The 27,434-nt window shown below is 41.4% G+C and overlaps 1 protein-coding gene across 11 annotated transcripts in view; it reads right to left on the bottom strand.

Moving 5' to 3' along the window:
- LTBP1 (latent transforming growth factor beta binding protein 1) overlaps positions 1 to 27,434 on the bottom strand; it is a 406,687-nt gene that overhangs the window by 131,348 nt on the left and 247,905 nt on the right. For 6 of the 11 annotated variants that reach the window (XM_032352967.1, XM_032352969.1, XM_032352971.1 and 3 more), the window contains 4 exons: positions 14,542 to 14,664; positions 5,374 to 5,541; positions 2,418 to 2,645; positions 302 to 324 (listed from right to left, as the gene is read on the bottom strand). In XM_032352967.1, coding sequence (XP_032208858.1) covers positions 302 to 324; positions 2,418 to 2,645; positions 5,374 to 5,541; positions 14,542 to 14,664 — 542 coding nt within the window. The remainder of the gene's footprint in view (positions 1 to 301; positions 325 to 2,417; positions 2,646 to 5,373; positions 5,542 to 14,541; positions 14,665 to 27,434) is intronic. The other 5 variants (XM_032352970.1, XM_032352972.1, XM_032352976.1 and 2 more) reach the window with 2 other exon arrangements.

Below are 27,434 nucleotides of genomic sequence, written 5' to 3'. Positions count from 1 at the left end.
CTGATTCCATCAGTCCCACCGTTTTCTCTCACTACAATTCACGTTCCATGAGAACAAGGAGTTTTGTCTGATTTGTTCTCGATTGTTATCCTAATACTCAGGATAGTGCCAGTTACATAATAGGTGCTCACTAAGTATTTCTTGAATGAATGCTATAATTCCTCACACCAAATAATGAATACTAGGCATGTTACTGTATTTAAGTTTTAAGAATCCATAGAATATCAATAGGTATTCTAAAAGAAAATCATTTTGATAGTAAAAACAAAAAACAAAGACTTGCAAATAATGAATGAATTACCTTCTCAGGGGGTGCAGTTGCCACTAAAACCAGAAAAGAAAGAAGGGCATTAGTACAATCTAAGTCAATACACCACATAATGGCTAAATTTTAAAAAAGCAATAAAAGTCAATTGTCACTCCAAAAGGATTAAGAATCAAACAAAATAAAATGCAGAATTATGGTCATCTGCCATTTTGGAGAATTTTACACAAGATCAACAGACATACACTCCATGCTACATCATTCCTTAACTACCAAAGTTCAGGTAGATGTGATGAAACTCTTTCCAACTCTCTCATTGACTGAACAGGTTAAAGGAAACAATACTTTCTGGTTCATTATTTTAGGTCTGATCTCAATTTTATGGAACTTCCCATATCAAAAAACATTTTCATTAATTGGCCATGTACTTATCCTTAACATAATATATGATACTGGATGTTAATGTTAAAAAAGGAAGCCACTATTTCAATAAGAGATCTAAGACTGGGTACTGTACTCGTAATCTTTATTGAAGCCCCGCAAGCATCGTCAGTAAGATAAGCTAACTAAATTAGAGGGAGAGAAATCACAAGCCAATAAAATCTAATTAGAGATTAGCATCAGTATATTGAACAGATTACATATTACACAATCATAACACTATTGAGAAGCAGTGGGAGTGGTTATGCCTTTGGATTTAGAAAGACTTGCTTCTCATTAATCGGCCTTTAGTATTAGTTCTCCAGCTTATGATTAACAACTACTGGGGTTTTTCTCATTAGTCATCATCTCCATGAACATTAGTGTACAGTGTTGGTAGATGCCTAACTTCCAAAAGCAATGAGGGAACCAGATGGCTTATCACTGCTGCTATATTCTTGTGGTTGGAAAAAATCAACCGAACGGTCTGTCCTGCTTAACCCACCAAGGATGTCCTGAGGCAGAAGCTGGACCAGAGCCCATTTCCTCCTGCCTGTGCAGAGTATGAGCCATTGCAAACATCTGCAAACATACCGCAAGTGTAGAGAAAACCAGTCAATACTGTCAATTCTAGGTGAGGGCCTCCCTGCTCTGCCTAACAAGAAGGGCCACAAGTGGAAAAGTGAAATTCAACAGTCTAGAACACAGAAAAATTCAGAGATCTGAAAAAAAGACCTCTCTAGAAGGCAGCTTAGCCAAGCTCCTGATTCTCTATTAAACTAGATACCTTCTCTCCTCACAAAATCCATAAATGGGCACCCTATATTCTGACCCACTAAACTGTGAGAAGCCAACAGGAGCGTCATTAAAGAAAACACATATTCTGTATAAATCTAAAATGTTTGCTCCTTCTATCTGTGATAAACATTCTTAGGATAATAAAGATATTCAAGGGATTGAATATGCTGGCTTATATAAAGAGACACAGTCAAGGTCAATTGTCTCTAGACTCCTAAAATACAAAGCTATACCCTCTTTCTTGGAAAAATGTGTTTCTCGGCCCCATTACATATTCTGCATATGACACTTGGCAAGCCATGTAGCCTCTCTAGGTCTCAGGCTTCTCAGAAAGTCAATGAAAGGACTACACAAGGTGATTTCCAAGATCCCTTTGGGGACTCTACTGTCCTGCCTCATTGGTCTCCCATGATCCCTGTCTGTTGCCCTCTATTTCCAATGGAAGCTCCATCAACGCTTTAACTTCTTTAAGATTGTAGATTCCATTTAGTGAAGTAGGTAACAATTTATTAAATGGCCCTCTAGACAAAGAAATGAACTAGGGTTATTCCCTAAAGGATGTAAATTACCCTTCAGGAATAAACACCAAGACAAAGTAGCCCCCAACAATCCCTGAGATCACCACAGAATATCGTTACCTGCTCCAAACACATTACTCTACAGAGGTGGTTCTCAATCAGAGGTCATTTTACCTCCCAGGGACATTTGGCAGGGCTGGACACCCTTCTGGTTGTAACACCTGGAGGGGAAAAGGTGCTACTGGCATCTAAAAGTTCGAGCCCAAGGAGGTTGATGAAATCCTACCACACACAAAGAATCATCCTACAGTATCAATAGTGCTGAGGTTAAAAACCCTGTTCTAGAAGGGTATTAACAGAGAAACCAAAGACACACAAGATGGAGGGCTGGGTCCTCGATCTACTTCCACTCTCACCTTCTGGCTCCGCCACGCCTGGCCCGTGTTCCCGGGAGAAGGTCAGGGCCTCCACTGGCTCTTCCTTGGCTGGGAGAGGTGGAGGATGAGTACTTTTAGCAACAGGTTGAGTGTTCTTTGGCTTGACAAATACAGGTCCTTTACCTACATGGTGATGGATTGGCCTGCGTCTATGAACGCCAGAAACCGTATAACCCATTCCACCAGGACAGATTTCCTTAAAAGCAGCTAGATTTGGGATGGGAAAATATTCCTTTTAAAAATCTAAAAGTGCAAAACTTATACAGAGGAAAATATCATGATGAGTATTTCTTAGTAAATCATCATTAATATAGTTACATTTAAAAATTTCAAAAACAGATGCATAATGCTTGAATTTCTCTTAAACTTGCATATTTACAGAAAAAAACCCAACCCTTTCTTTTATTCAATACTTCTCCATCTGTTAATTCCTTATCAATATTATATATATAGACTACATAGCACATATAGAGAGCATATATTCATATATACTATATATATCAGCAACCAATTAGGAGATACCATATATACATTATCTACATTCAGTTTTCTCTATCATATGATATATCACATATATGGAATCTATGTAATATATTAGAAGGTTTTTACATACAGAAGATACCATATATACTATATATATTTCATAGGGTATGTGTATAAGGTCGACAAAAACCAGGCTTTCTTCTTTTCCTCCTGCTTTGGTATAATTGCATTAGTTATTAACAAGGAACTCAGAAATATCTCTCTACACTAGATGACTAATAAGAAGGCTAAAAGAGAAAAAATCAATCACTGGTCAGGGAAATGAGATGCTGAAATTTTCATAATTTGTTTCTAGTTGAAGAGTCAGCCAGAATGGAGCGTATCAGCGGATATGGTGAGGTTGATGAAGAAGGACTAAAAAGGGGAGTGTTTTTGAAGACAGTCTCAGGATAGTGAAAAGGAATCCGGCAAAGAACTAAAGGGATGAGGGAGAAAAGTCAAGAACAACAGGACATGCCAAGTCAGAATGGAGTTATTTTCAAAAAAAGGGATGAGGAGGCAACAGCCTGATCTTGACCAGCTGGCTTAATTATCCAGAGGACAGGAGATGTTCTGTGCCCTGGGACTGCTATCCTTGCCAGGAAAGTGGTCTTGCCTATTAAAAAAAAAAAAAAGAAACAAAAAGGCAGACTGGGCACATAGGATCTGCTAACCTCCACTGCATCATCTCCAGGAATAAGTGAAAGAGAAAGACAGGGGTGGCGAGGCAGTGTGTGGCCTGAGAAGGAAAATCCACCTAATCCCTTTGGTGTTGGTCTTGGAGGCAAGTTACCAAACGCAGACACTGAGGAGCTTATGGTCAACTTTTTTATTTCTACTTTTCAAATTGAAAGTAAAATAAGTCACTTCTCCCTTCTACTCAACAAGAGATCCCCTATTGAGTGTTCTGGACCTAAAATTAGTCCTCAATAAAAAGGAAACTCTAAAATACTCCTTGAAGCACACTAAAACAGTGTTTTTCTAAGGACTGTGCATTAAATGGTGGAAATTCATTCTTAAATTTAACTATAAAATACAATTCTTACTTGAAAGAACAGATGTTTCCAGAAGACAACATGTTTTCCTATCAAATATTTGCAGTATTAATGAATCAAATGTTGGAAAATCACCACATAACCAAAAATTGGATAAGTACAAAAAGTCTGTCTTTAATGTTATTTTCCAGTTTAGTTACTGGATGTCACGAAGATGTTGTCTTGTGTTACTTATTTATTTTTAAAGTTTTTATTGTGTTATGTTAGTCACCATAAAATACATCATTAATTGCCTTGTGTTATATCCATCGTCTTGATTTATGCATCATGTAAGAGTTACAAAGCTATTAAAATTGAACTTGAAGAGAAATGGATCTATAAATTCCGAAGGTCATTTATTTCATGGATTTTTATTACTTTTCAATAGCTAATCCCACAGGGGGATACCAGGCCCTCGTGAAGGTGTCCAAAATTACATAGCTACCAAAATACCATCAACACTATACTCTCCTCTGCCTTGTCAATTCTTTCTGACCCTAACCACCAACAAAGGTGAATCATGAAATTTACGTTGATATTTAAACCTTGTCTGCTGCTCTGCTGCTGTGTAAGCTACAGCTTTGAGACATTCAACAGTCCCCGTGAGAGTTGATGTACTTCCCTAGGTGGAAAGCACCTTATCAAACAAGCACCTCGTGAGACTTTTTTATGGTCACCACATGCTGTGAAATAGGGACCACTCCTCCCTTGATAATATCACGCCTGCTATTCGCAGGTCATGTTTCTTTCTCTTCCTGCTTGAGAAGTTGAGGACTCCTTGGTAGGAGTCAGGCACTGAGAGAAATATAGTTATCCTTTAAGGGCCTTAGGCAACTATGTACCAAACTAAAGTATGAGGTTTATAAAGTGTAAGTCGATTAAACTTCCATTAATATTCTGACTTGGAAGTTCCTCAGTGCACTGACAGGATCTGCCTCTGAGTTATTAATCTTCACAGCACAAATTCAGTCGTGAAGATAATTCCCTCCATTTGCAAGTGGAGAAAGTGACAAGCACATGTTCAACCAGTGAGTGAGTGAGTCCACCTCCGCAGGGCCTCGTGGCCGTGCATGGGACACGTGGCCAGTCTTTAGGATGGCACGCGGCCCAGCAAGGTCTCTGGTCTCTTCACACTTCTGAATGCTAGACTCGAGAGGAAGTGTCATGTTACAGAGAAACAGGAAAATCTCTTTTCCATTGATTCAACCTTCTATGGTCATGGTTTGTACAAAACATAAAAATACGTTGTATTATTAACACATCAATTAGAAGTTGGAAACCAAAAGTTCCAAAAGTTGGAACACAAGCTGCCAGAATCCTCCTGGGTCCTTGTGTGGCTGGGAAGGAATAGGAGGAGCATACAGCTGGTCATGTCTTACCTGTGCCTGGAAGGGGACATTTCTCACAGTGTGGGCCCCAGGCCTTGCCCACGCTACAACAGCAGAGCTGCTTGGTGAGGTGAACAGACAGAGGGTGCATACACTGCCTTCCGGAACTGACCAGACGGTAACAGGGCCCCTTCTCTTCAGAGATCACAGGGGTATCCGCTGAAGCAGAGAGATAAGGCCTGATGTCACCCAAGAAACAACAAAAGACTACATCGACTTTTCCTGTCATAATAAAATGAACCCTAAAGTCTGGGTTAGATACCATACTTCAGAACAAATTTAGGTAGATTTAGGGCATCGCCTTTCCTGATTTAGAGTCTGTTTACCAAATGTGTTTTAGAATCAGGGCCCCAAACCTCCCTGTCCCTATCTGGCCCCTTCGTCCATTCCAGCAAGCATTAGATCAGGTATGTGTGCGTGAAGTAAACAGAAACCATTTCAACCAAAATCAACCGCCCAACTGAACCTAGGTACCTATTATCAAAATCACGACATCACTTATTTTCTTGTATTGAGCCATAATAGGGATCGTTCTGGGGCAGTCTGGTAAACAAGCAGGCGTGGTGAACATCAGGAACTTAACATAGCTGATGCTGAAGCCAGCTCTTGCCCTTCCTAAGGACAGTGAGAACTTGCAGGCCTCGCTGAGGGCCAGTCTACAGCAGATGGGAGGCAGGGAGCAGCTTCTGACCCACCGGGCTACACGAGACAGCACATCCGGGAAGGCAACGTTGTGTTCAGTCCCTTAGAAAACATGCAAAAGCACACCAGCCCATAGTCATCCAAGACCTAAGCCCGATTCCTGATGCTTCTATTCTAAGTTTAGTACATAAGACTTCACTAAACCAACTGCTAGACACTCTACTGAGCACATAAGGCAGCTATGAGGATAAGATACAGTCCTGCCATTGAAGAGTTCGTTTGTTTCCTAATGTAAAGGTGAGCCAGATCTAGGCTAAGCCAAAGTGCTGAACAGACTGAGCTTGATGGGCCCCTCTTTGTCCCTTCTCCCATCCCAACCAAAGTTCTTCCCTACTGTATCACTGGCCAGATGAGGTTCTTCCAATTCACCTTTCCCTCCCAATTCCTCTGGCTCCTGCCACTTCCAAAATCACCTTCCCTTCCTGCCCAGATATCAGTTTTCAACCGTTCTAAAAGGACTGACACCTTAGGCAGTTCTCTAAGAAAGCTTCTGGTCAAATTAAGGTACTACAACACAGTGAAAAGAGCAAAGGTTTGTAGAGCCAGGCAGATCTGGATTCTCACAGGACGTCTACCACGTGCCAGCAAGACAACCTGTGGAAGTCACTGGGACTGTGATGGTTACCTGGATCTTCCCGCTGGGCTAGGCCACAGCCAGGAGGTATTTGGTCAGACACAGGTCTGACAGTTGCTCAGAGGGTATGTTTTACTGGAGATTAACATTTATATTGGTAGACTTTGAGCAAAACAGGTAATCTCTAGAATGTGGTTGGGCCTCACCCTACTAGTGGAAAGGCCTTAAGAGGAAAAAGACTGAACTTCCAGAAGAGGAGGGAATTCTGCCAGCAGACTGCCTTCGGACAAACACGGTAACACTAACTCCTACCCTGGTCTCCAGTCTACCAGCCTACCATGTGGATTCTGGACTTACGAGCCTCTACAATCACGTGAGTCATTTCCTTTAAAACCTCTCTCTCTACACACACACACGTGCACCCACACACCCAGCCTCATTTGCTCTGTTTCTCTGGAAGGAACCCTACTACCCTGGGTGAGCTTCAGTAACCCTCACCTAGGAATAACAGGCTCAGTGGGATTAGAAATACCATCTGCTCATAAAGCTTTGGTACAGAATAGACACAAAATACATATCAGCCACTCTTTTTAATGAAAATATATATCTCCATCCTCTCAATGGGCATTTACACACATCTTGATCGCTGCTTGGAGGCAGAATTTGAACAAAGTGAAGATATTCAAAAACAGCTATTATTGGTGAATAGGGATGTGGAAGCAGCGGATTGAGGGGAGCAGAGGAGACCTTCCCAAAGCTTCAGAACTTATCCAGGGCTACTTAAAAAGTGCTCAGAGGAAAAAATTTGAGTGTTTTCCTCTCCCTTCTCCTACTTACTTTCTGGAATATGTGTAAGACTGATGAAGGATCAAAGGTCACAAAGCAAAGATAAAAGACAATGTAAGCATGGCTATCATCCCCAAAGGGATAATGAATCCCCGGAATGACTGAACATCACTTACGTGGCATGTGAGTGTTTGTGTGTGCACGTGCACCTATAGGTCGTACAATCCTAAGAACATATACCTAGTTCTAGTAGAATCAGCTTATAAGGGATTCTACCAAAAAACTTCCTCTTCAAATTATGGAACTGACAACACATATTTCCATAGAAACAATGTCAGGCCATCTCACAGGAGCCCATTTACACGTGGCAGGGCTTAATGATAACACTAACTGCATTAATGTCAGTTCTAGATCCCAGGAACGAGAGCCATTCAGAGCACGGCAGAGAGTTTCCTCAAATCCGTGACACTGGCTAACGGTGACATTGACTGCCTTCCACTCCCTTCTCCACTCTCCCTTCTATGTATCCACCTCACCCTCGCACCCAGGCAAGTGATACTGTATCAGGCACCATCTTCGTTACATTCCAAGTGCTCCCCCATCCAAGGACTCAAAAGAAACCGCCTACCGTGCCTGTCCCCAAAATTAAACCAAAACGCCACATCAGCAATCCGGTGTTTTAAGGGACTTAAATGTGGGAATTTTAGAGAAATTGCTTGTTCATTAAAGTGAGTTGATGGTTGTTGAGATCTTGTGCACTATACAAACACACACACACAGAGTTTGGGGTATTTTATCATCTGGAGCATAAAGATAGAAGTCTAGTGAACCGATTTTTTCTAAACAAACCATCTGTAGACTTTTGTCTTCCTATCAGATGCTTCCAAAGCATTTCAAATTGGGATTTTTAGGGGTATTAAGAGAATCACTGGCTTACAGTCATCTAGTCAATTGTTGCTGAGTATGGGTGTGTCAGACCATGTTCGAATTAGACACGCCTTACCCCAACTACATACAGGAACAAGAAACTAATTTAAAAAAAAAATGTACTCCTCCAATGATGGAAGACAACTAAGAAGGAAGCCATTGAGAAGGTCTAGCCTACATACCTCTGTTTTACTGGTGCTCCCATGATTCAAATTTCCTTTGACCTACAACTACGTGGAAGAAAAAGTGTTCTTTATGCCTCAGATTTCTAACAGGGTGTGCCTTTTTAAGCCACTATTTTAACCCCTACATAACCTGTCATTCTTTTATCATCTCCAATCTCTCACATGGCAATTCTACTTATCTCTAGCACTTTTACATTCTAATCAACGTGACATGTAAATCCAGAAACAATATGCTCTGAATCATGAAGTTGAGTATCTTTAGTCACAGACTGGAAGGCCAGTCATAATGGGTAATTCATTATACACTACATTTATTATTTTAAAATATGGCACACATGATCATGTATTCTCTTGAGTCATAAGGTTTTATGCTACACTAGAGAAATCAGTACTGCCCCAAGATTTCAAAAAAGTAAGTGGAAACGGGTATGGGATGGAGTACTGATGTTCCTATGCATAGACACACTGAAACAGTGGGTTTTGTAGATTATATTTTTGCAAGATGTACTGCTAAGATTAAGGTGGAAAGATTCAGGTACTCTATATAGACAGAAACACATTTCAAGAGTATAAAACCTGGGGCATCTGGGTGGCTCAGTGGGTTAAAGCCTCTGCCTTCGGTTTGGGTCATGATCCCAGGGTCCTGGGATCGAGCCCCAAGTCGGGCTCTCTGCTCAGTGGGGAGCCTGCTTTCCCCTCCCCACTCTCTCTGTCTGCCTGTCTGCCTACTTGTGATCTCTGTCTGTCAAATAAATAAATAAAATCTTTAAAAAAAAAAAAAAAAGAGTGTAAAACCTACTGGAAATGCCACATCAGTCAGCCAGGATCCCAATTCTTTTTTTTTCTTAGCTAGAGATATAGAAATCCCCTAAAATAATAAGCATATAGCTCCATATTCTTGTCTTGAATCATCACCATATAGCCAATGCTGACGGTGCCCACTTACAAAGCACAGCACGAAGGAAAGATGCTATGGTTCTCTTATTTGGGTTCCCCCGTAGTCTCTCAAACAACTTAATTACAGGGCTAGACAGTAAATTCTGATCATACATTCAAAGACATCTTCCACACATGAATGATAAGTATCACTAAGCAGATATAAATTAATCTGGCACTGAGAAGAAGGTAAAAAACATTAAAGACTAGAGAAGATGGTATATAGCTAACCTGTTTTCAACCCCCTGCCCAGCCCCAACACCCCCAATATCCTCATTCATCTCTTGGGTGAATTCCACATCAGAGTTCCATCCCTTTACGCTTAAAACCCCCTTGGGAGGAGTGATGGGAGAGAGGGAAAATGTGGATGAGGATCTGAGAGATGAATTTGCTGAAAGAAGAGCCACCAGGCACCCTTTTTGGGAAATGGGCTATTCACTTCTGGGAGAACTAAAATAAAAGAAACTGTGATCCGGGAGCCAGTGCAGAGTTACGCCATCTATTCTACCATGTGGCAAGGAAGACTAAACCACGGCTCCCTTGGTAAATAAAGGACTCGCTCCCATCCATTCAGACCCACTTCTTCTTCCTTATTCAAGGCTCAGCTTGTGGAGTAAGAGCCAGCTTCAAACGTGGACTTTGCCACTTAAAGACTGTGTGGCTTTCTGCAAGATCCTTACTAACCGCTCCAAGCCTCCATTTCTTTATTTCTAAAACAGAAAAAAAACAGCCATGTAAACCTCATGGACGTCTTGGAAGTATTTTACCTGCTAATGCATACCAAGGGCTTCGTGCCTGATGCTTATAAAATGCACAATAAAGATGCTGATGTCACTGCCCTGGTTTCTGCTGTTACTGTCACGTGGGGGCAAACACTTTGCAGAGACGTGTCTGTCTAGCCCCCAGGCCACGATGCTGCAAGACCCCTAAGTGAGAGACCTATGCAGGGATGGCCGCAGAGGAGGTAGAAAGACAAGAGAAGGTGCAAGACAGATTACAAAGATGAACAACTTTCTTGAAGACCAGAGGAGAGGACAGGGTCAAAAGTGGCCTAGGAGCTCCCAGCCTAACTGCCTGGAAAATGGTGTCACTTGCCCAGAACCACTAAGTCAGAAGGGAAAGGAGGAAAGAAGAAAGGAGGAGTCCAGCAGTCGCTTCCCCACCAGCTGTGTCAAACAACGATCTAGAACGGTGCTGTCCAATACATTAACGCCTGGCCACATGTTACTACTTCAGTAAAATTTCAATGAAACACAACTTAAAATTCAATTCCTTAGTCGCCCTGCCCACATGGGACTAACATCTGTTACATCAGACAGCACAGATCCAGGACATTCCCATCATCACAGAAAGTCCTACTGGACAGCGTTGACACAGCTCAAGAGTAAGCAAACTCCTTCTGTAAAAGGCAAAATAATAAATAGTTATTTTAGACCTTGTGAGCCCTCCAGTCCCTGCTACAACTTCCCAACTCTTCCCAACGTGGCATTAAAGCAACATGAGGACCACCTGTAAATGACAGGGCCTGGCTGTGTTCCAATAAAACTTGACAAAAACAGACGGTGGAACAGATTTGGCCCATGAGCCATATCTTGCCAATCCCTGATCTGGGAGCCTAAACGTAGAGGCACACAACCGAGTTTTAAATCTCAAAAGAGTCCCTGGGGGGCCTGGGTGATGCAGTCCGTGAAACTTCCCACTCCTGGTTTGGGCTCAGGTCCTGAGCTTGGGGTCCTTGAGATTAGGCTCCATGTCCTGCCCCTGCGCCACCCTCAACACAGAGCCTGCTTGAGAGCCTTCCTCCCCCTCTCCCTCCCTTTTGTGCTCACGCTCTCTCTCAAAAATAAATAAATCTGTAAATCTCAAGATTCCCTTTACTAGCTGTATCATTGTAAGAAGCTGTGGAAAGCTCCCTGGACTTCAGTTGCCTAATGCGTGAAACAAGAAAAACGGTATCTCATTAAGATGTTAGAGAAGTAAAAAGACGACGGGCATACACATGACTAACTTTCGGAAGGAATGTGTTCCTCATCTCATGATTTCCAGGTTTGCTGGGTGCATTTCTCCAACCCTCTATTTCTAAATTAGCACCCAGGTCCCAGGGCAAAAATGCAACCAGATAGCAGGCTCAGAGATTTTGCATCTGGGCATTTTTCTACCAAACCTATGGACATACCCACTGTAGCTCTCATCCTGGAGCTCCTGAATTCCCAAGAGAATTGCAGCTCAGAAAGTCAGAAAGTTTCCCTATTGCAACTGCAAAGGTTATTATCCTTTTCTTGGATTTGCTCTGACAAATCTTACAACTTCCCCTTTCCCCATGGTGAGGCAGAAGGAGGTCTGAAGATGCATGCAGCAGCAGAATCCGAAGGTGCAGACCCAGAGGTCTGGACAGCAGAGGCCAGAGCCCTCTGGCTTTCCTTCTCTCAGCTTTGCTAAGTCAAGGACAGAGAGCGGGCAAGGAGAAAGAGAAATGGTTGCAGCCTTTGGCCAGAGTCAGGGAATTCTGAGGGTGTTCACTTCAGTGCATTTGAGAACAGGGAGAGCTTCCCGCTGCTCCCTGGCCATTGCCAAGTGCCTTTCTTTGCGTTCAGAGTCAGCCACACCTTTTATGGCCTGGCTATGCCCTAAATTCATGCTGCCTGAGCAAACGTGGTCAGTCTCTCCCATTTGCTTACATGCTGTATCCGTGGCAGTTTTCATACCTCTCAAAAACAGATATTCTAAACGTTATACAACAACTCCTCCCGGTGCCTTTGTGTGTCTGGGCACGGGGGTCTATGTGTGTGCATGAGTGTATGTGACACCCCAGTCTCCTTCTGCTATTTCCCCATGACTATTAAGGATACCACCATCTTGCCAACATTTTCCCCCCTTACTCCACACACATCACCTACTTTCCTGATTCTTCTCAACTGCCTCCCGCCACCCTCGGTGCCCCACATAGATTCCCTCAAAATATAGTTCACAAACAAATTAGGCTGGACTGAACCAAGTCACAAATCATGAGAGAACTCCACAGTTCTGTGATGTGACATGGGGTAAACTGAAAGGAAAGAGAAATAAATCTGCCACTCAAACCTGGTCAAGATCCCCGGTTTTAACTCAAACTCTGAAATGGAACATTAACTAGCAACAAACCTCTCTTAATACTTATCATTTCAGCTGTTGCAGCTGAACCATAAAATTGAATTATTTATTTTTCAAATGTGAATGAATGGTTGTTTAATAAGTTCAGTATTATTTGGGCAACGATAGGGAAAATAAATGCTAAGGAAACGTGTAAGTGTTTCAAAAATCTCATTGGCAGATTTCTACAATCTTGTTAAAAACCTGGATGTCTGCCCTTGACTCTAGACATCAGATCTAGTCAAAGTTCAATAAAACACTTCGTGACCAGCTCTCCAACTTTACCTAATCTGCAATCTTCAATGTGGTCATTTTAACCAGACTACAAGTCAAATGAAGAAAAAAACCCCAAACATTTAAAGCAAATTCTATATCCAAACTCTGTAAAATCTTCTACGCTTAAAATTATGAAACTATTCAAAATATTTACTCATGTCATTCTAATCAGCCAGAAAGAATCTATAAATCATCTGGGTATTGTCAACAATGTGATTTTTGACCTGATATTTCCAAATCCTTGCATTAGTTTTCAAACATACCTTGTATGCAAACATCATTTCATAGTCTAATTTTACCACCCACCACCAATGCCCTATAATTAGGTGTCTGCCTCATGATCAGAATTGTCTGTGAAAGAACATGGAAAAAAGAACTTACGTGCAAAATGTCCTAATCTGCATTTGACAGTTTTTAAAAGAAAATAGTAGTAATTAGTAACAATTTTCCGCAAGACTCTGTGAACTCAGATTTTTAAAAGTAATGAATGAGACTGTCATTTTCATTTTACTCTACTTGCCCATACTTCATCATGTCTATGTATCTCAGGGAGAGCTACACAATTAAAACAATAGATAATGTCCAGCAGGAACGTGTCTTGACCAAAGACCCAGTTTAAAAATGGAGGCCAGAAGGACACAGCTTAACATATACCAAAGTCACGTTAAAAAGGAGGCAATAAAAATAAAAACCTATCAGGACAGAAATACAGAATTGGTCTTAAAATTATCCTAACAGTTTTTGCCATACATTAATTTACAGTGTTTAAACTTCAGTTGTAGATGGCTTCCAAACAACTGCAGTGATTACCTGCTTTGCCATAATGAACACCGTTCTTTAAAAAGTAAGGTAATCTTAAAAAAAAATCTGCATGTGAGAACTTTCTATCTAAATTCATCCATCTCTGGTTGTCGAGTGATCTTTAGGGATTACACAGGATTAGGTTTTGTGGCTAGAGAGTTTCTTTGGAGAAACTATATATTTTCTGCATTAATATTAGGACATAGGGTTTGACGAAGGATTTTTACCCTTACCAGGTACAAGAGAAAAACTTAGAGACAACATTTGTAAGGCAAAACAGTCTAACTCTGGAGACACATTTTGGTGGTTTTTGAGGAAAACAGAGAAGAATCTTAGAAATTAGAATTGAATAGAAAATCTGAAATGCAGGGTCTTTATAACTATTTCCCAGACTCTACCAATGGAGCAAGTACAGTGAAACCTCATTAAATCAGACACCGGTGACTCAGAATTTGGACTAATTAAAGACAGAAGCTGGACAAAGTTTAACCCAGCCTAAATAATGCTTAAAATGCTCAGGAAAGGAAAAACTGTTGTCATCTTTCAGGTATGAAAATTTTAAATAACTCTCCACGAGAGTTTATTTTCTCAGTGTGCTTCTTCCCTACCTTGAAGTTATAGCTATTATAGGACTGCAATAAAAATTTAATTTGGAGAAAGATCCAAAACAGGGATGTTAGTAGGTCTGCCTCCTTCCAGCTGTCCTTTTAATGAGATTTCCCCACACATTTACAATAGTCAGTTGACTTCTGAGTCTTCATCCTCCTTTGGATAGCCCCCTCCTCAAATTAAAAAAAAAAATAAAAAGATCCAAAATAGGAATAAAAAGTGATCATTACTTACGAACACAACTCGAAAAGGTAGGATCCGGCCCAAATCCCATTTTGCAGGTACATCTGTAGCTGCCCATGGTATTCAAACACTCACCATTAGGGCACACGCCCTGGAGCTGGCATTCATTAATATCTGCAGGAAAACACAATCCTCTTAGAAGGGGTGGTCCAGCCCAGTTGCACAGATTCTGGCTGTAAACAGCATTCTCTCTTTTTCACTACATTAATCTCTTAGTGACAGTAAATGAGAGATGTTGGCTTTTAATGCAGCGGGTATGAGTGACCCAAAATTGAATCAAGCATTCAATGAACATCTACAATTTATATCATAACTATTTATTATGCACCTACAATGTACCCGGTTCTGTTCGAGATACTAGAAATTTACTAGTTATCAAACTGACAAGATTCCAACCCTCACAGTTCTTACCTTAACAGGTATCAGATTTTAGAGATCATACAGGTAAGGCAAAGACTCTTGCCCTAAAGATGCAAGCTATCTATCTGGACATACAACGACCTACCAATTAAAGAAGTGAAAAGCAGTTGAACTTACCATAATAAGAAGAAAGGTCATTAATGTGAAGAAGTCAAATTATGAAACTGCCCATGTAGATAGTAAGAGCTGACGGAGTTAGCTGAAGGTAGGGGAGACCAGAGCCTTGAGGAGGGTTTAAGACTTCATCAGGCATGGGGCGCCTGGGTGGCTCAGTGGGTTAGGGCCTCTGCCTTTGGCTCGGGTCATGGTCCCAGGGTCCTGGGATCGAGCCCCGCATCGGGCTCTCTGCTCAGCAGGGAGCCTGCTTCCCCCTCTCTCTGCCTGCCTCTCTGCCTACTTGTGATCTCTGTCTGTCAGGTGAATAAATAAAATCTTTAAAAAAAAAAAAAAGACTTCATCAGGCATCGAGGTCAGGGAGAAGGTGGAAGATGGATGGATGGGTGGATGGATGGATGGATGGGTGGATGGATGGATGGGTGGAGGGATGGATGGATGGGTGGATGGATGGATGGATGGATGGGGAGGAAGGGGTGGGTAACCTACAACAGTGACCCCAGAGCATGGGCGCAGAGACTGCACAAAGGGAGGGGGGAATCAAGAAACACTAAGTCAAACTTGGCTGGAAAGTAGTTTCTGGAAGGTAAACAGTTGGAAAAAGAGCCAGTTAAAGCCAGGCCAGCTTTGGATTCACTGGTACTGAGACAAGGAGCCATCCTAAAGGTTTCTGAGCACAAGGAAGATAGCACCAAAGGCAGGATCCAAGGAAATTCATGTGGCCAACACATGGCTTGGTGAGAAGAGACTGGAAGTGGATGACGGAAGGAGTAATGCAAGTAGGAGACGGGGATAAGCCAGGTTGGGACAGTGAGAATAATCAGGAAGGAATTCTTCTTCTGAAAAGAACAATGAGCCAAATGCGTAGATAGTGTTTGACTGGCCAGCAGAACACTGGAAAGGAGCAGAAAGGAGTTGAAGATGCCTGGGAGGTATCTAATCTGGGAAAAGAGGAAAAGACACTGTTGGTTTTGTGGAAAGTTCTGAGGAAAAAAAGAGGCAAATGAAGAGACTAGTTTTACACTTGAAGGTCACATAAGGATACACAAGTATAAAATCCAGGAACAGTGGTAGATTTAGGAATAAAGTAAAGACACAACATGGCTAGAAATAAAGACTTGAGGTCACCCATATAGGGTGATTGCTATGGTCTGAATGTTTGTGCCCCCCCAAAATTCAGGCATTGAAATCATAACCCCCAAAGGGGGCCTTTGGGAGTCGCTTAAGCCATGAGGAAGATCCCCACTCTCTTCCATCGTTTGAGGACACAACAGAGATATCTGCAACCAGTAGAGGGCCCTCATCAGAAGGGACCATGCCAGCACCTTGATTTTGGACTTCCCAGCCTTCAGAACGGTGAGGAACAAGTATCTGTGGTTTATGAGCTACCCAGTTGGTGATATTCTATTACGGCAGCCCAAATGGGCTATCACAGCAATCCAAAGGAAAATCAAAATGATTTGGAAGAGGAGAGATAAAAACATGTGCTTAAAAAAAAAAAAAAGATTGTAGAGTATTTTGTAAAGGTCATTAATTAAAAATGAAAAACAGACTAGGACAAGATAAAAGTGAAAAATTAATGGTTATTTCTATTTTTATTCAGGTGGCTTATGAAGTTTAACAATTAACAAACATGGTTATTAGCATTTCTGTTTCCAATAATGTTTGCCTGCTTCAATCATCAATTCCAATAACATTTCTATTAATGATTTAAAAATTAATTTTCTGTATTAAAATCGGACACAATCGGTAGCAAAATTTTACCAGCAAAACTGTCACATAATAAGGCAAATATAGCCCTCAATAAATCCTTATTTGCTTGTATTTCATATTCTAAGTAGCCCCTGATTTCCATAATGGATCTATTTTATTGAACACATGCAGTCTGTAATTCCAGCAATAAAACACTTTTTCAATGACATCCAAATAACAAAAGAACACATATATTTGCTGTAGAAATCCTACAGCTTTCTAACTTGGACCCAGCTGAAAGCTGGCACCGCCAGACCACACCTGGCATGGCATATGGTCCCACACCTGGTCATCTCACTCTTTATCAGAGCCTACACTGTGCTGTGATACATGCCCACGCACAGCAGGCAACTGAAAATATTCCCTCATCACTCACTGTTCTTAAAAAATCCACCATGGAGGACCAGAAAGAATGGCAAGTCTGGTTGGGGCTACATGGTACGAGTAAAGCCCCTATTGTATGTCCCAGGTTAAACCTCAAATTTGGGTAACCAGCCAGTTGCGGGCAAAAAAGTCAGGACAAAATCTGCACTCTCCAGTTCTCCCTCATGTCCCCACTTGTCTGTGAGTTAGGAGCCTTCCTCCTTCTCTGAGTGACCCCTACTCCTGCTCATTGGTTGCACTCCAACATATTTCACATTCACCTTTGGGATGCAAAATTGTCCCTTGACTGGAGTTTTCTATGAAGTGGTGTGCCAGCCTCACAGCTGGCTGCCAGGTTACAATGGCGGGTTTCTCCTCCAATGCATAAATATCTGATGTACAACCATTTGCTTGTGCCCTCTTCCAATATCCTCTCTTTGACTCTCCTCAACATTGTCCATTGCTTCAACCATGATGCTGTGCGAACGGAGGACAGGAATTAAGACTTAAGAAAAAAAAAAAAACAACAACCCACCCTGGTGATAGATAGGAAGAGAAAAATTCAAGAGGAAGGGGAATCCTGCATTTCCTATTACCTCTACCTTTATTAGCTTGTGCTCCCGGTGCTAACTAGCTACACCACTTCCCCTAATTTTGGCCCTAGAAGCATGCAACAAACTTTCTACCTCACACTTTCTTGGCTTCCAGAAAAACTATTTCCCTTAACTACCTCAATTCATTTTTTAACCTGTTCTCTAAAATACCATAAATTAGAGATTGAATTTCCAAGTTCCTTCCTAATTTATATACAGCAAAGTATATCGATCTTAAATATACAGCCACATGACCTTTCACACATACATATGTATATGTATATCCATGCATGCACACGTACATAACTGGGTAACTACCACCCAGACTGTGATCTAGAACATCTCCATTGTCTCCAAAGGCTCCTTTACTATGCAATCCCATCAACATCTCTGCCCCCACAGGCAACTGCTCTCATCCATTAGTCGACCCTGTTCTTCTACTTCATCGAAAGGGAATCCTATTGCATACGTCTTTTGTCTGACTTTTACTCATTATTATGCCTGTGAGATTCATCATTATTGCATATAGCAATTCATTCTCTTACTGCTATTATATTTTATTGTGTGAGAATATAAAAATTAATTTATCCATTCAACTGTTGATTGACATTTGGGTTAGTTCAATTTTTGGCTATCAGTAACAATGCTTCTGTGAACATTCAAATACAGGCGTCTTTTGGTAGGCCAAGGTGCTTAATACTCTCCTGTACGTATAAAGGAGAAGAATTTCTGACTCATTAGAGAAGACTCATGATTACTTTAATAAATAATCACAGAGTTGTCCAAAATGGTTATGCCAATTTCCATCCCTGGCTCCAACTGTTCCACATCCTCACCAAATTACTGTCAGTCTTTTTCACTGTAGCCCTTCTGGTGGGAGTGTAGTGTTGTTACACTGTGGTTTTAATTTGCATTTCCTTTTCATATATTTATTGGTCATCTGAATATAAAAACATTCTCTTCTAAAATGCAAATATCTAGGGAATGTTGTAGGTCGGTAAGATTGCTTTCCTCTCAGTAGTCAAGGAGATCACTGGTAATTCCCCAAGGGAGAATGGTGTGTGCTTGCTTTCGGGACATTTTGGGTTGTCACAAGGACTGGAGAGTAGAGAGAGTAGATAGCAGGGAGTCTAGCATTCAAGAAGTTTGGGTTGTCCCCCTTGACAAAGACTTGCTCAGCCAAAAATGCCCACAATGTCCTCGCTGAGAAATCCACACAGAGATGATTAATCTCTGAGTTTGTAAGTACAGAGGGTCCATTTGACTCAGCATCTGTATCTTGTTCAAATGACAATCTTCTGTTGTCACAGAGACTATCACAAGAGACTGAGTCCCCCACATCCCTAAGTTTCAGCCTATGTGTTTTGTGACCTACAAGGCTACAGTCCTCACTACCATGTCTGACCAGGTCTCTGACATGGTTCATCAGACTTAACTGTCACCTGCGGAGCTGTCCTCAGGGCCCTGGGAACCTGGTACAGCTATTTTAAGCAAGGTGCTTCTTTTGCATTTGCTTCAAATATTGAGCTTCTATAATAAGATGGCACTTGTCAAAGTTTGTAAAAGTTTTATATCCCAACTTTTTATTTCTGTGCCAAATTATACGGCAGATTTCAACAACTTATTCACAAAACCTTCAAAAGCATTCCAGTCATAAATTGTTAATTCCCAACACACAAAATTTTACACCTAAAAGCTAGATAAAAATAGTCTTTTTCTTTGGGGGGGACACTTTCTTCTTCCATCCCCAGTTTTGCTCCCAAGGAAACTGTAGGTGGTTAGTTTATTAGTTTATAGGCTTTGTGTTTAAAAAAACGAAAACAAGGGAGCCTGGGTGGCTCAGTCAGTTAAGGTCTATCTTTGGCTTGGGTGGGGCGGTGTCCCTGCTGGGCCCTGGGGGAGTCAGCTTCTCCCTCTGCCCCTCCCCCCCCATGCTTTCTCTGGCTCTCTCAAATAAATAAAAACTTTAAAAACAAAATAAAAACAAAACCAAAAAGATAAAAAACAGATCTCCCATCATTTTTAATTTAGAACCTTAGAAAATAATATGAAACATGAAAAGTTACCCAAATGACTTTCTCAGGTAGCCAAGCTCCTTAAGATCTTTCTAAACAAACTGAAGGAAATGAGGGGTTCAAAATGCTTTAAGAAATAAGATGTATTAGGGGCGCCTGGGTGGCTCAGTGGGTTAAGCCTCTGCCTTTGGCTCAGGTCATGGTCTCAGGGTCCTGGGATTGAGCCCCACATCGGGCTGTCTGCTCAGCGGGGAGCCTGCTTCCCCCTCTCTCTCTGCCTGCCTCTCTGCCTACTTGTGATCTCTGTCTGTCAGAGATAAATAAAATTTAAAAAAAAAAAAAGAAAGATGTATTAGCTAAACACATTATATCTGGACATGAGAGGTCTGAAGAGTACACTAGATGTTATCAGGCAAAACTTGAACAATTATACAGAAGATGATGGGAAAATTATGAATTATAATTCTATTTAGATCCCAATTCCTACGGCTATTTTTTAAAAAATCAAATAAAAGCCTCTAACTTGATTCTTTTTATAAATAACATATTTGACAAACATGACTGGGTTTCAGAAGTCTCATATTTTAGAGGGTCAGCCAATCTCCCTTATTGTATTCTGATTAAATTGAAAACAGTTTAGAGTTTAAAGAAACAGATAAACAAATGAACGTGTTCATTGTTCTCCCTCTATAGAGCCCTGAATTTTTCTAGCCAACTGTGGAAATCTATCCTTGCAAAGAATGGTACCCCCTCACAGTTCACAGAGTTAACGAATATAGATCCAAAGGAAAGGCAGGAGGAGCTGGCCCTCTTGAACAGCCAGGCCCTCTACCTCCCAAGCTGAGCGGCTTTGTTAAGTCCAGAAGCTGACAGAAGCAGAAAGAAGAAAAGAAATCTCAGACAGCCCTACATGCTCCCTTCCGGTAGGCAAAAATCTATAGAGCTACAGGGAACATGAAGGGGACTTAACCTACTTCTCAACTCACTTAAAACATTTATAGAGTTTCTCTGCCCACTACAGCCTACCACGTGCGTCTGGCCGTAACAAGTTCAATAAAACAAAGCTCTCTTTTTGTGAGTTTAAAATGGTTGAATATTAGCAACATCCCATGGTTCAACCTCAGACAACCAAAATTGAAGGCTAGGCATCTACTAGCAGATAGCAGAAAAATAGAGAGGAGTTGGAAAATATGCCAAACAAGGGACTCTTTAAACAACATAACACAGCTTTAGTATCTCAAGAGTAGGGAACGGCACAATAATGGAGTAGAATGAGACCAGGACCTTCTTCCTCCTCCTTTACGTGTGTATAGCACACCTCCTCTCACTGGAACTTCAAACCACTCTGGGTGGTAAGCAACACCATAGTTATTCTTATTTTACAAGCAAAATCTGGGCAAGATCTTTTTTTTTTTTTTTTTTTTTAAAGATCTTACTTATCTGAGAGACAAGAAACAGAATGTGTGCAAGAGAGTGAAAGAGAGCGAGAGAGCAAGTGGGCGTGTCCAGGCACGTGTGAGCTGAGGGGAGGGGCAGAGAGAGAGGGAGAGGAAGAAGGAAAGCATGTCAGGCCGACTTCGTGCTACGTGCAGAGCCCTACACAAGGCTTGACCTCAGGACCCGGATTTCAAATGAGCCACCCAGGTGCCCCAAGATCTTATTTTTTAAAAGGGTTGGGGGGGGCATGTGTGAAAATCTAATGAGAAGCATATCCCATTAAGACCTACACCTGGGTGGCTCAGTGGATTAAAGCCTCTGCCTTCGGCTCAGGTCATGATCCCAGGGTCCTGGGATGGAGCCCCGCATCGGGCTGTCTGCTCCGCGGAGAGCCTGCTTCCTCCTCTCTCTCTCTCTCTGCCTGCCTCTCTGCCTACTTTTGATCTCTGTCTGTCAAATAAATAAATAAAATCTTAAAAAAAAAAAAGACCTACATTTGGTATAACAGGGATGCTAACTTATGTTACCTACGAGAGCAAGTCACTTAGTTTCTCTTGATGTACACTCCTTTTCTGTAACACAAAGGGGCTGAGCCAGATAATTCCCAAGGTTACTTCCAGCTTAAATATTCAGACTTCAAAACAACCTGGTTGGAAATGCCAAGGAATAAATAAAGTATGACAGTTCGTGCATAATATATTACGAACAGCGTAAGTGTCCTTATGGGAAATAAATGCACTTTGATGTATCCATTCTCCTAAAGGAAAGTATGTATGTTTAACAGAGTCATAATTTACTGCCTTTTCAGTGACGTAAGTTTATACAGGAAATGAGGCATGTCCAGTAACTGAAAGGAATTAAGTACAAGGTGAGAAGAGTACATGAAGATCTTTATACTGTGTGGAACTATGAAGCTTTCTACAGATTCTGCTGTGGATATTCAGTTTTTGCTGATGGACAGAAATTCCAGCGTACGATCTCACAATAGGACTCCCACTTGAAAGCAGAAAAAATACGTCTCAAGGTCAATACTTTTCCTAGCCAGACAGACCATTTGGCTACTTAATAGGGACCACTTGCTTTAGAGAATGCGTTCTCCCAGTGGACATGTGGATTCCTTCAACTCCTGTAGAAGCAGATTCACGCTAGGTGCACCGTAAAGGCATATGAAAGTATGTGAAAAGGTACACACAAGCTTGGATACTTTTTTTTTTTAAAGATTTTATTTATTTATTTATTTATTTTTAAAAGATTTTATTTATTTGACAGAGAGAGATCACAAGTAGGCAGAGAGGCAGGCAGAGAGAGAGAGAGAGAGAGAAGCAGGCTCCCTGCTGAGCAGAGAGCCCAATGCAGGACTCGATCCCAGGACCCTGAGATCATGACCTGAGCTGAAAGCAGTGGCTTAACCCACTGAGCCACCCAGGCGCCCCAATATTTTATTTATTTATCTGACACAGAGATCACAAGTAGGCATAGAGGCAAGCAGAGAGAGAGAGGGGGAAGTAGGCTCCCAAGCAGAGAGCCCGATGTGGGGCTCGTTCCCAGGACCCTGGGACCATGACCTGAGGCAGCAGCTTTAACCCACTGAGCCACCCAGGTGCCCGCAGGCTTGGATACTTTTACTTAAGGGAACCAACTTCATATGTTTCTTTCTTTAAAAGTAATTTGCCCAAGAACACATGTGCCAATCTTCCTTTCCCATCCCTCCTTCCTTAAGAGCCTTTATCCTCTTTCCAAAGTCGAGGCATACCTCTTGTTCATCTGGAATCTTTTCTATGTGAGCACAAAGATTCTCAAAGGCACCAAACATACAAACATTTCACAGACCTACCCCTCCTGAGGACAAGTCACAGGAGAAGTGTTAAGTCTGGTTTGTTCAAGAAGGCCCAGCTTTTGTCAATTAGGTTAGGCAGTGACATTATTCATAAACTGAACAAGGCATCTCCAAAGTTCCAAGGTTTTGATGAAAATACGTTTAAAACACATATCTAACATATCTGTCCCAGAAATGATTCTACATTGTCTACGTAATTTTGATGGGAAAAATGTAGACATCAGCTTAAAAATGGGTGAACCCTAAGCTTTTCCAAGTTATTTTAGGAGATAAGTGAACCAGAAAAAAAAAAAAAAGTTTGAAGGCCAATGTTCTAGAGCAACTTTACCCAAGGTATGTTATGTCCAACAAGCTTGGTGTGCTTCTAAAAGGGTCCTGTGGCCAAATATGTTTGAGAAACACTGCATGTTCTACATACCTGAGCACACTACAGACCCCAAGAAGTTGTTTAGCAAGGAACCTCAGTTTTCTTTAACTTGGTGTTTTTCACACACTGTCCATTAACATCTCTCTGAAGGGGGATCTGTGGAGCACATTTGTGAAATGCTATCTGGGGATGGCCCCCGCCCCCAAATACCATTCTGTAGGTCTCTTTGCAGTCATGTTTGTCTCAAGCTTGACCTCAGTGCCGTAGGTTCCCTTCCTGATCTCTAACTGTCCCACCTTTGCAAATGATAACCTAGCCCAAGATGGATTTGCTCGCTAGACTCACTGAGAGGAGGCAAACCACCGTGCGAGCAACTCCCTTCCTTGCAGCTCTTCTGTCTTCAGAGTAACATGATAAAAGAATTATCACAGCCCCAGAGAACAGCTTGTATTTATTTCTTGCTACATGTGTGCTACACATGGAAAACACTAATAACATACACATCTCTGTTGGTCTTGGATTTCTGACTCTAGTCTACAGGCACGACATTAATTTTTCCTTGAAACATTCACAGGAGCATGAATCCATCATGGGCTTTCCTCATCACTCGTGATACAACAGTCATCTTCCCATTGATTTTATAGCCCCAGAGATTCAGGTCAAAGAGCTATTGGAAAATACAACGTGCTAATGACTCACTTCACCACTGTCTTTCCTGAAGAAAAGTGAATAAAATAAACAGACACTTCCTTTTTGAATCCTATCCCAGTGATATAAGCACAGTAAGAAGACACACTAGAAAAAGACCCTCAAATGGATCAGAATGAGTCCCAAATTGGTTTTTTTTTTCTTTTTTTTTTTTTTAAAGATTTTCCAAATTGGTTCCTAAATGCTGAAACATGAAGCTCAAGTCCAGACCAAAAGTTGTTTAAGTTCTATCAAAAATTCTGTGCTTACTTAAACTAGAAACTGCAGCAGAAGCTCCAGAAAAATGCCTAGGAGGGTAAAAGAACCCCTTCAAATCAGTAACACATCAATGCTCTCTTAGTCCCTGACTTCTGTAAATCTTGATCCAGAATCACATTAAGTACCACAGCACTGGGATTAAAACACTAAATATAGCAAAGCGCTGTGATGAATTTCTGGCAGCTAAATAAAAAGAATTTTAAACATTTTAAAGTGTTTTGAAGAACTGAGTTATCAAGTCTGGTGGGCTTCACACTTAACTTCTACCTACTGATTTTCTACTGTAACTTTCCAAATACATAGCAAGAACAATGGATTCTGAATCTCATATTTATAGGGGCACCTGGGTGGCTCAGTGGGTTAAGCCGCTGCCTTCGGCTCAGGTCATGATCTCAAGGTCCTGGGATCGAGTCCCACATCGGGCTCTCTGCTCAGCGGGGAGCCTGCTTCCTCCTCTCTCTCTCTGCCTGCCTCTCTTCCTACCTGTGATCTCTCTCTGTCAAATAAATAAATAAAATCTTTCAAAAAAAATAATTTAAATCTCATATTTATACCCACACTGCTGTCGCATACACATTCCCTATTTCTTCCTAGAAAGAAATAAACATCACAAAAATCAATGCCCTTAAGGTTGTGGAACTGAAAGCAACTTTAGAGACAATGCTAACTAGAGAATACTGCATAGACAGAGAAGTCAGAGAACACACTGAAGAAATGGAAAAATGTATTGAAAAGATTTTAAATGAAGACATCAATGGCTATTATCACGTCACTGGCCAGAACTGTGAATATTAGGAATTGGTACTGGCCACATGTTGCTGAGTGAAAGGAGCAACCATGAAAGAACAGAGACTAGACAATCTGGAAAATCATTAAAAAACCCAAATTGACCTATTCTTATAAGAGTCAGGCTAGGATTATTTCTGGAAAACAGAGTGCATTGTTCTACATCCGGTTACACATAGATACAAAGTTTATTTAAAAATATAATGAACTAGGGGTACCTGGGTGGCTCAGTGGGTTAAAGCCTCTGCCTTCAGCTTAGGTCATGATCTCAGGGTCCTGAGATCAAGCCCCACGTTGGGCTCTCTGCTCAGCGGGGAGCCTGCTTCCCTCTCTCTCTCTGCCTGCCTATCTGCCTACTTGTGACCTCTCTCTCTGTCAAGTAAATAAATAAAATCTTAAATATATAATGAACTACACAGTTTCCAATATAATCACCAGAATAGTGTTTTTCTTCACCGATACTTTGTCAATATGGCTCCTTACATAGAAGTAAATTGACCTCACATTAATATAAGTAAATATCTTCATGTCCTTTTTCCCCAGGCAAAGGCACTTCTATTTCCTGAGTCAGGGTAAAGCATCAGGATGTTGCAGACTGATTGTCAAAATGACCCCAATTCTCCACCTCTCTACCTCTCCCCGCCTTTCACTACATGACTTCACAGGTCCTCCCATGAAGACATAGAGTCCAATTCCCCTCCCCCTGAATGTGAGTGGGTCTTGTGACTTCTGACTTTCAGCCACTAGACTAGGTGGAAGAAACAGTGTATCAATTCCAAGCCTTGGCCTAAAAAGCTTTGTGTGCTTTTATTCTCTTTTGGAGCCTGCTACCGCCATAAGAAAAGCGCACGTTAGCTGCCCAGAAGATGAGAGACTGCGGCAGACAGTGGAGACATCCCAGCCAAGACCATCCTACACCATCCAGCCCTGGGCACCAAGCGGCAGATTACAGATGCCTGACTGAGCCTGGCTGAGCTCACCCACACCTGGTGCGAGGAGAGAGGATACCAGAAAAGGAGTGCTCCCGCATCCAAAGGAGCTCGAGCTTACACAAAAGCACAGAAGCATAAATACAAAACAAAATCATACAAATTAACACAAAAGCATTTAGAAGCATAAATATTCTGCTCATTAAAGACTTCTGGAAAAAACTGAGGCGGTACAATGACTTACTAATAATATATATATATATATATATATATATAAAAGCTTTTAAACGACACAACAGACACATTTACAAGACAACTTGCTATAAAAATAAATGATGTCTGGAGAACTTTATGATTTCTAAACCAAACCAGCAAAGGAGCCTGAGCGAAACACAGACTGTGAAAGGACTGGCGAGTATCACACTGCCCGTCATGGTTTCCCCACCTGTAAGAAGGAGGAGTGGTCACGGTCAAGAATTAAAGACCTGACAAAATGTGTTAAAGTACTTCCAGTAGGGGGCGCCTAGGTGGATCAGTTGGTTAAGCATCTGCCTTTGGCTCAGGTCATGATCCCAGGATTCTGCGATCCAGCCCCACATCAACAGGGAGCCTGCTTCTCCCTTTCCCTCTGCCTGCCTCTCTGCTTACTTGAGTTCACGCATCCTCTATCAAGTAAATAAATAAAATCTTAAAAAAAAAAAAAAAGTACTTTCCGAGAACCCGGGTGGCTCAGTCAGTTCAGTGAGCATCTAACTCTTTTTTTGTTTTTTAAATAATTTTTAAATTTTTTTTATAAACATGTAATGTATTATTGGCCCCAGAGGTACAGATCTGTGAATCGCCAGGTTTACACACTTCACAGCACTTACCATAGCACATACCCTCCCCAATGTCCATAACCCCACCACCCTCTACCTACCCGCCTCCCCCGGCAACCCTCAGTTTGTTTTGTGAGATTAAGAGTCTCTTATGGTTTGTCTCCCTCCTGATCCCATCTGGTTTCATTTCTTCTTTTCCTACCCCTCAACCACCCCCCTCCATGTTGCTTCTCCACTTCCTCCTATCAGGGAGATCATATGATAGTTGCCTTTCTCTGATTGACTTATTTCGCTAAGCATAATACCCTCTAGTTCCATCCACATCACTGAAAATGGCAAGATTTCATTTCTTTTGATGGCTGCATAGTATTCCATTGTGTGTGTGTGTGTGTGTGTGTGTGTATGTATATATATATATATATATATATATATATATATATATATATATATACCACATCTTCTTTATCCATTCATCTGTTGATGGACA

This window comes from Mustela erminea, chromosome 7 (genome assembly GCF_009829155.1).
Source record: "Mustela erminea isolate mMusErm1 chromosome 7, mMusErm1.Pri, whole genome shotgun sequence".
Taxonomy (NCBI): domain Eukaryota; kingdom Metazoa; phylum Chordata; class Mammalia; order Carnivora; family Mustelidae; genus Mustela; species Mustela erminea.
Note: the sequence above shows the minus strand (reverse complement) of the source record. Positions and strands in the feature narration are given on the sequence as shown.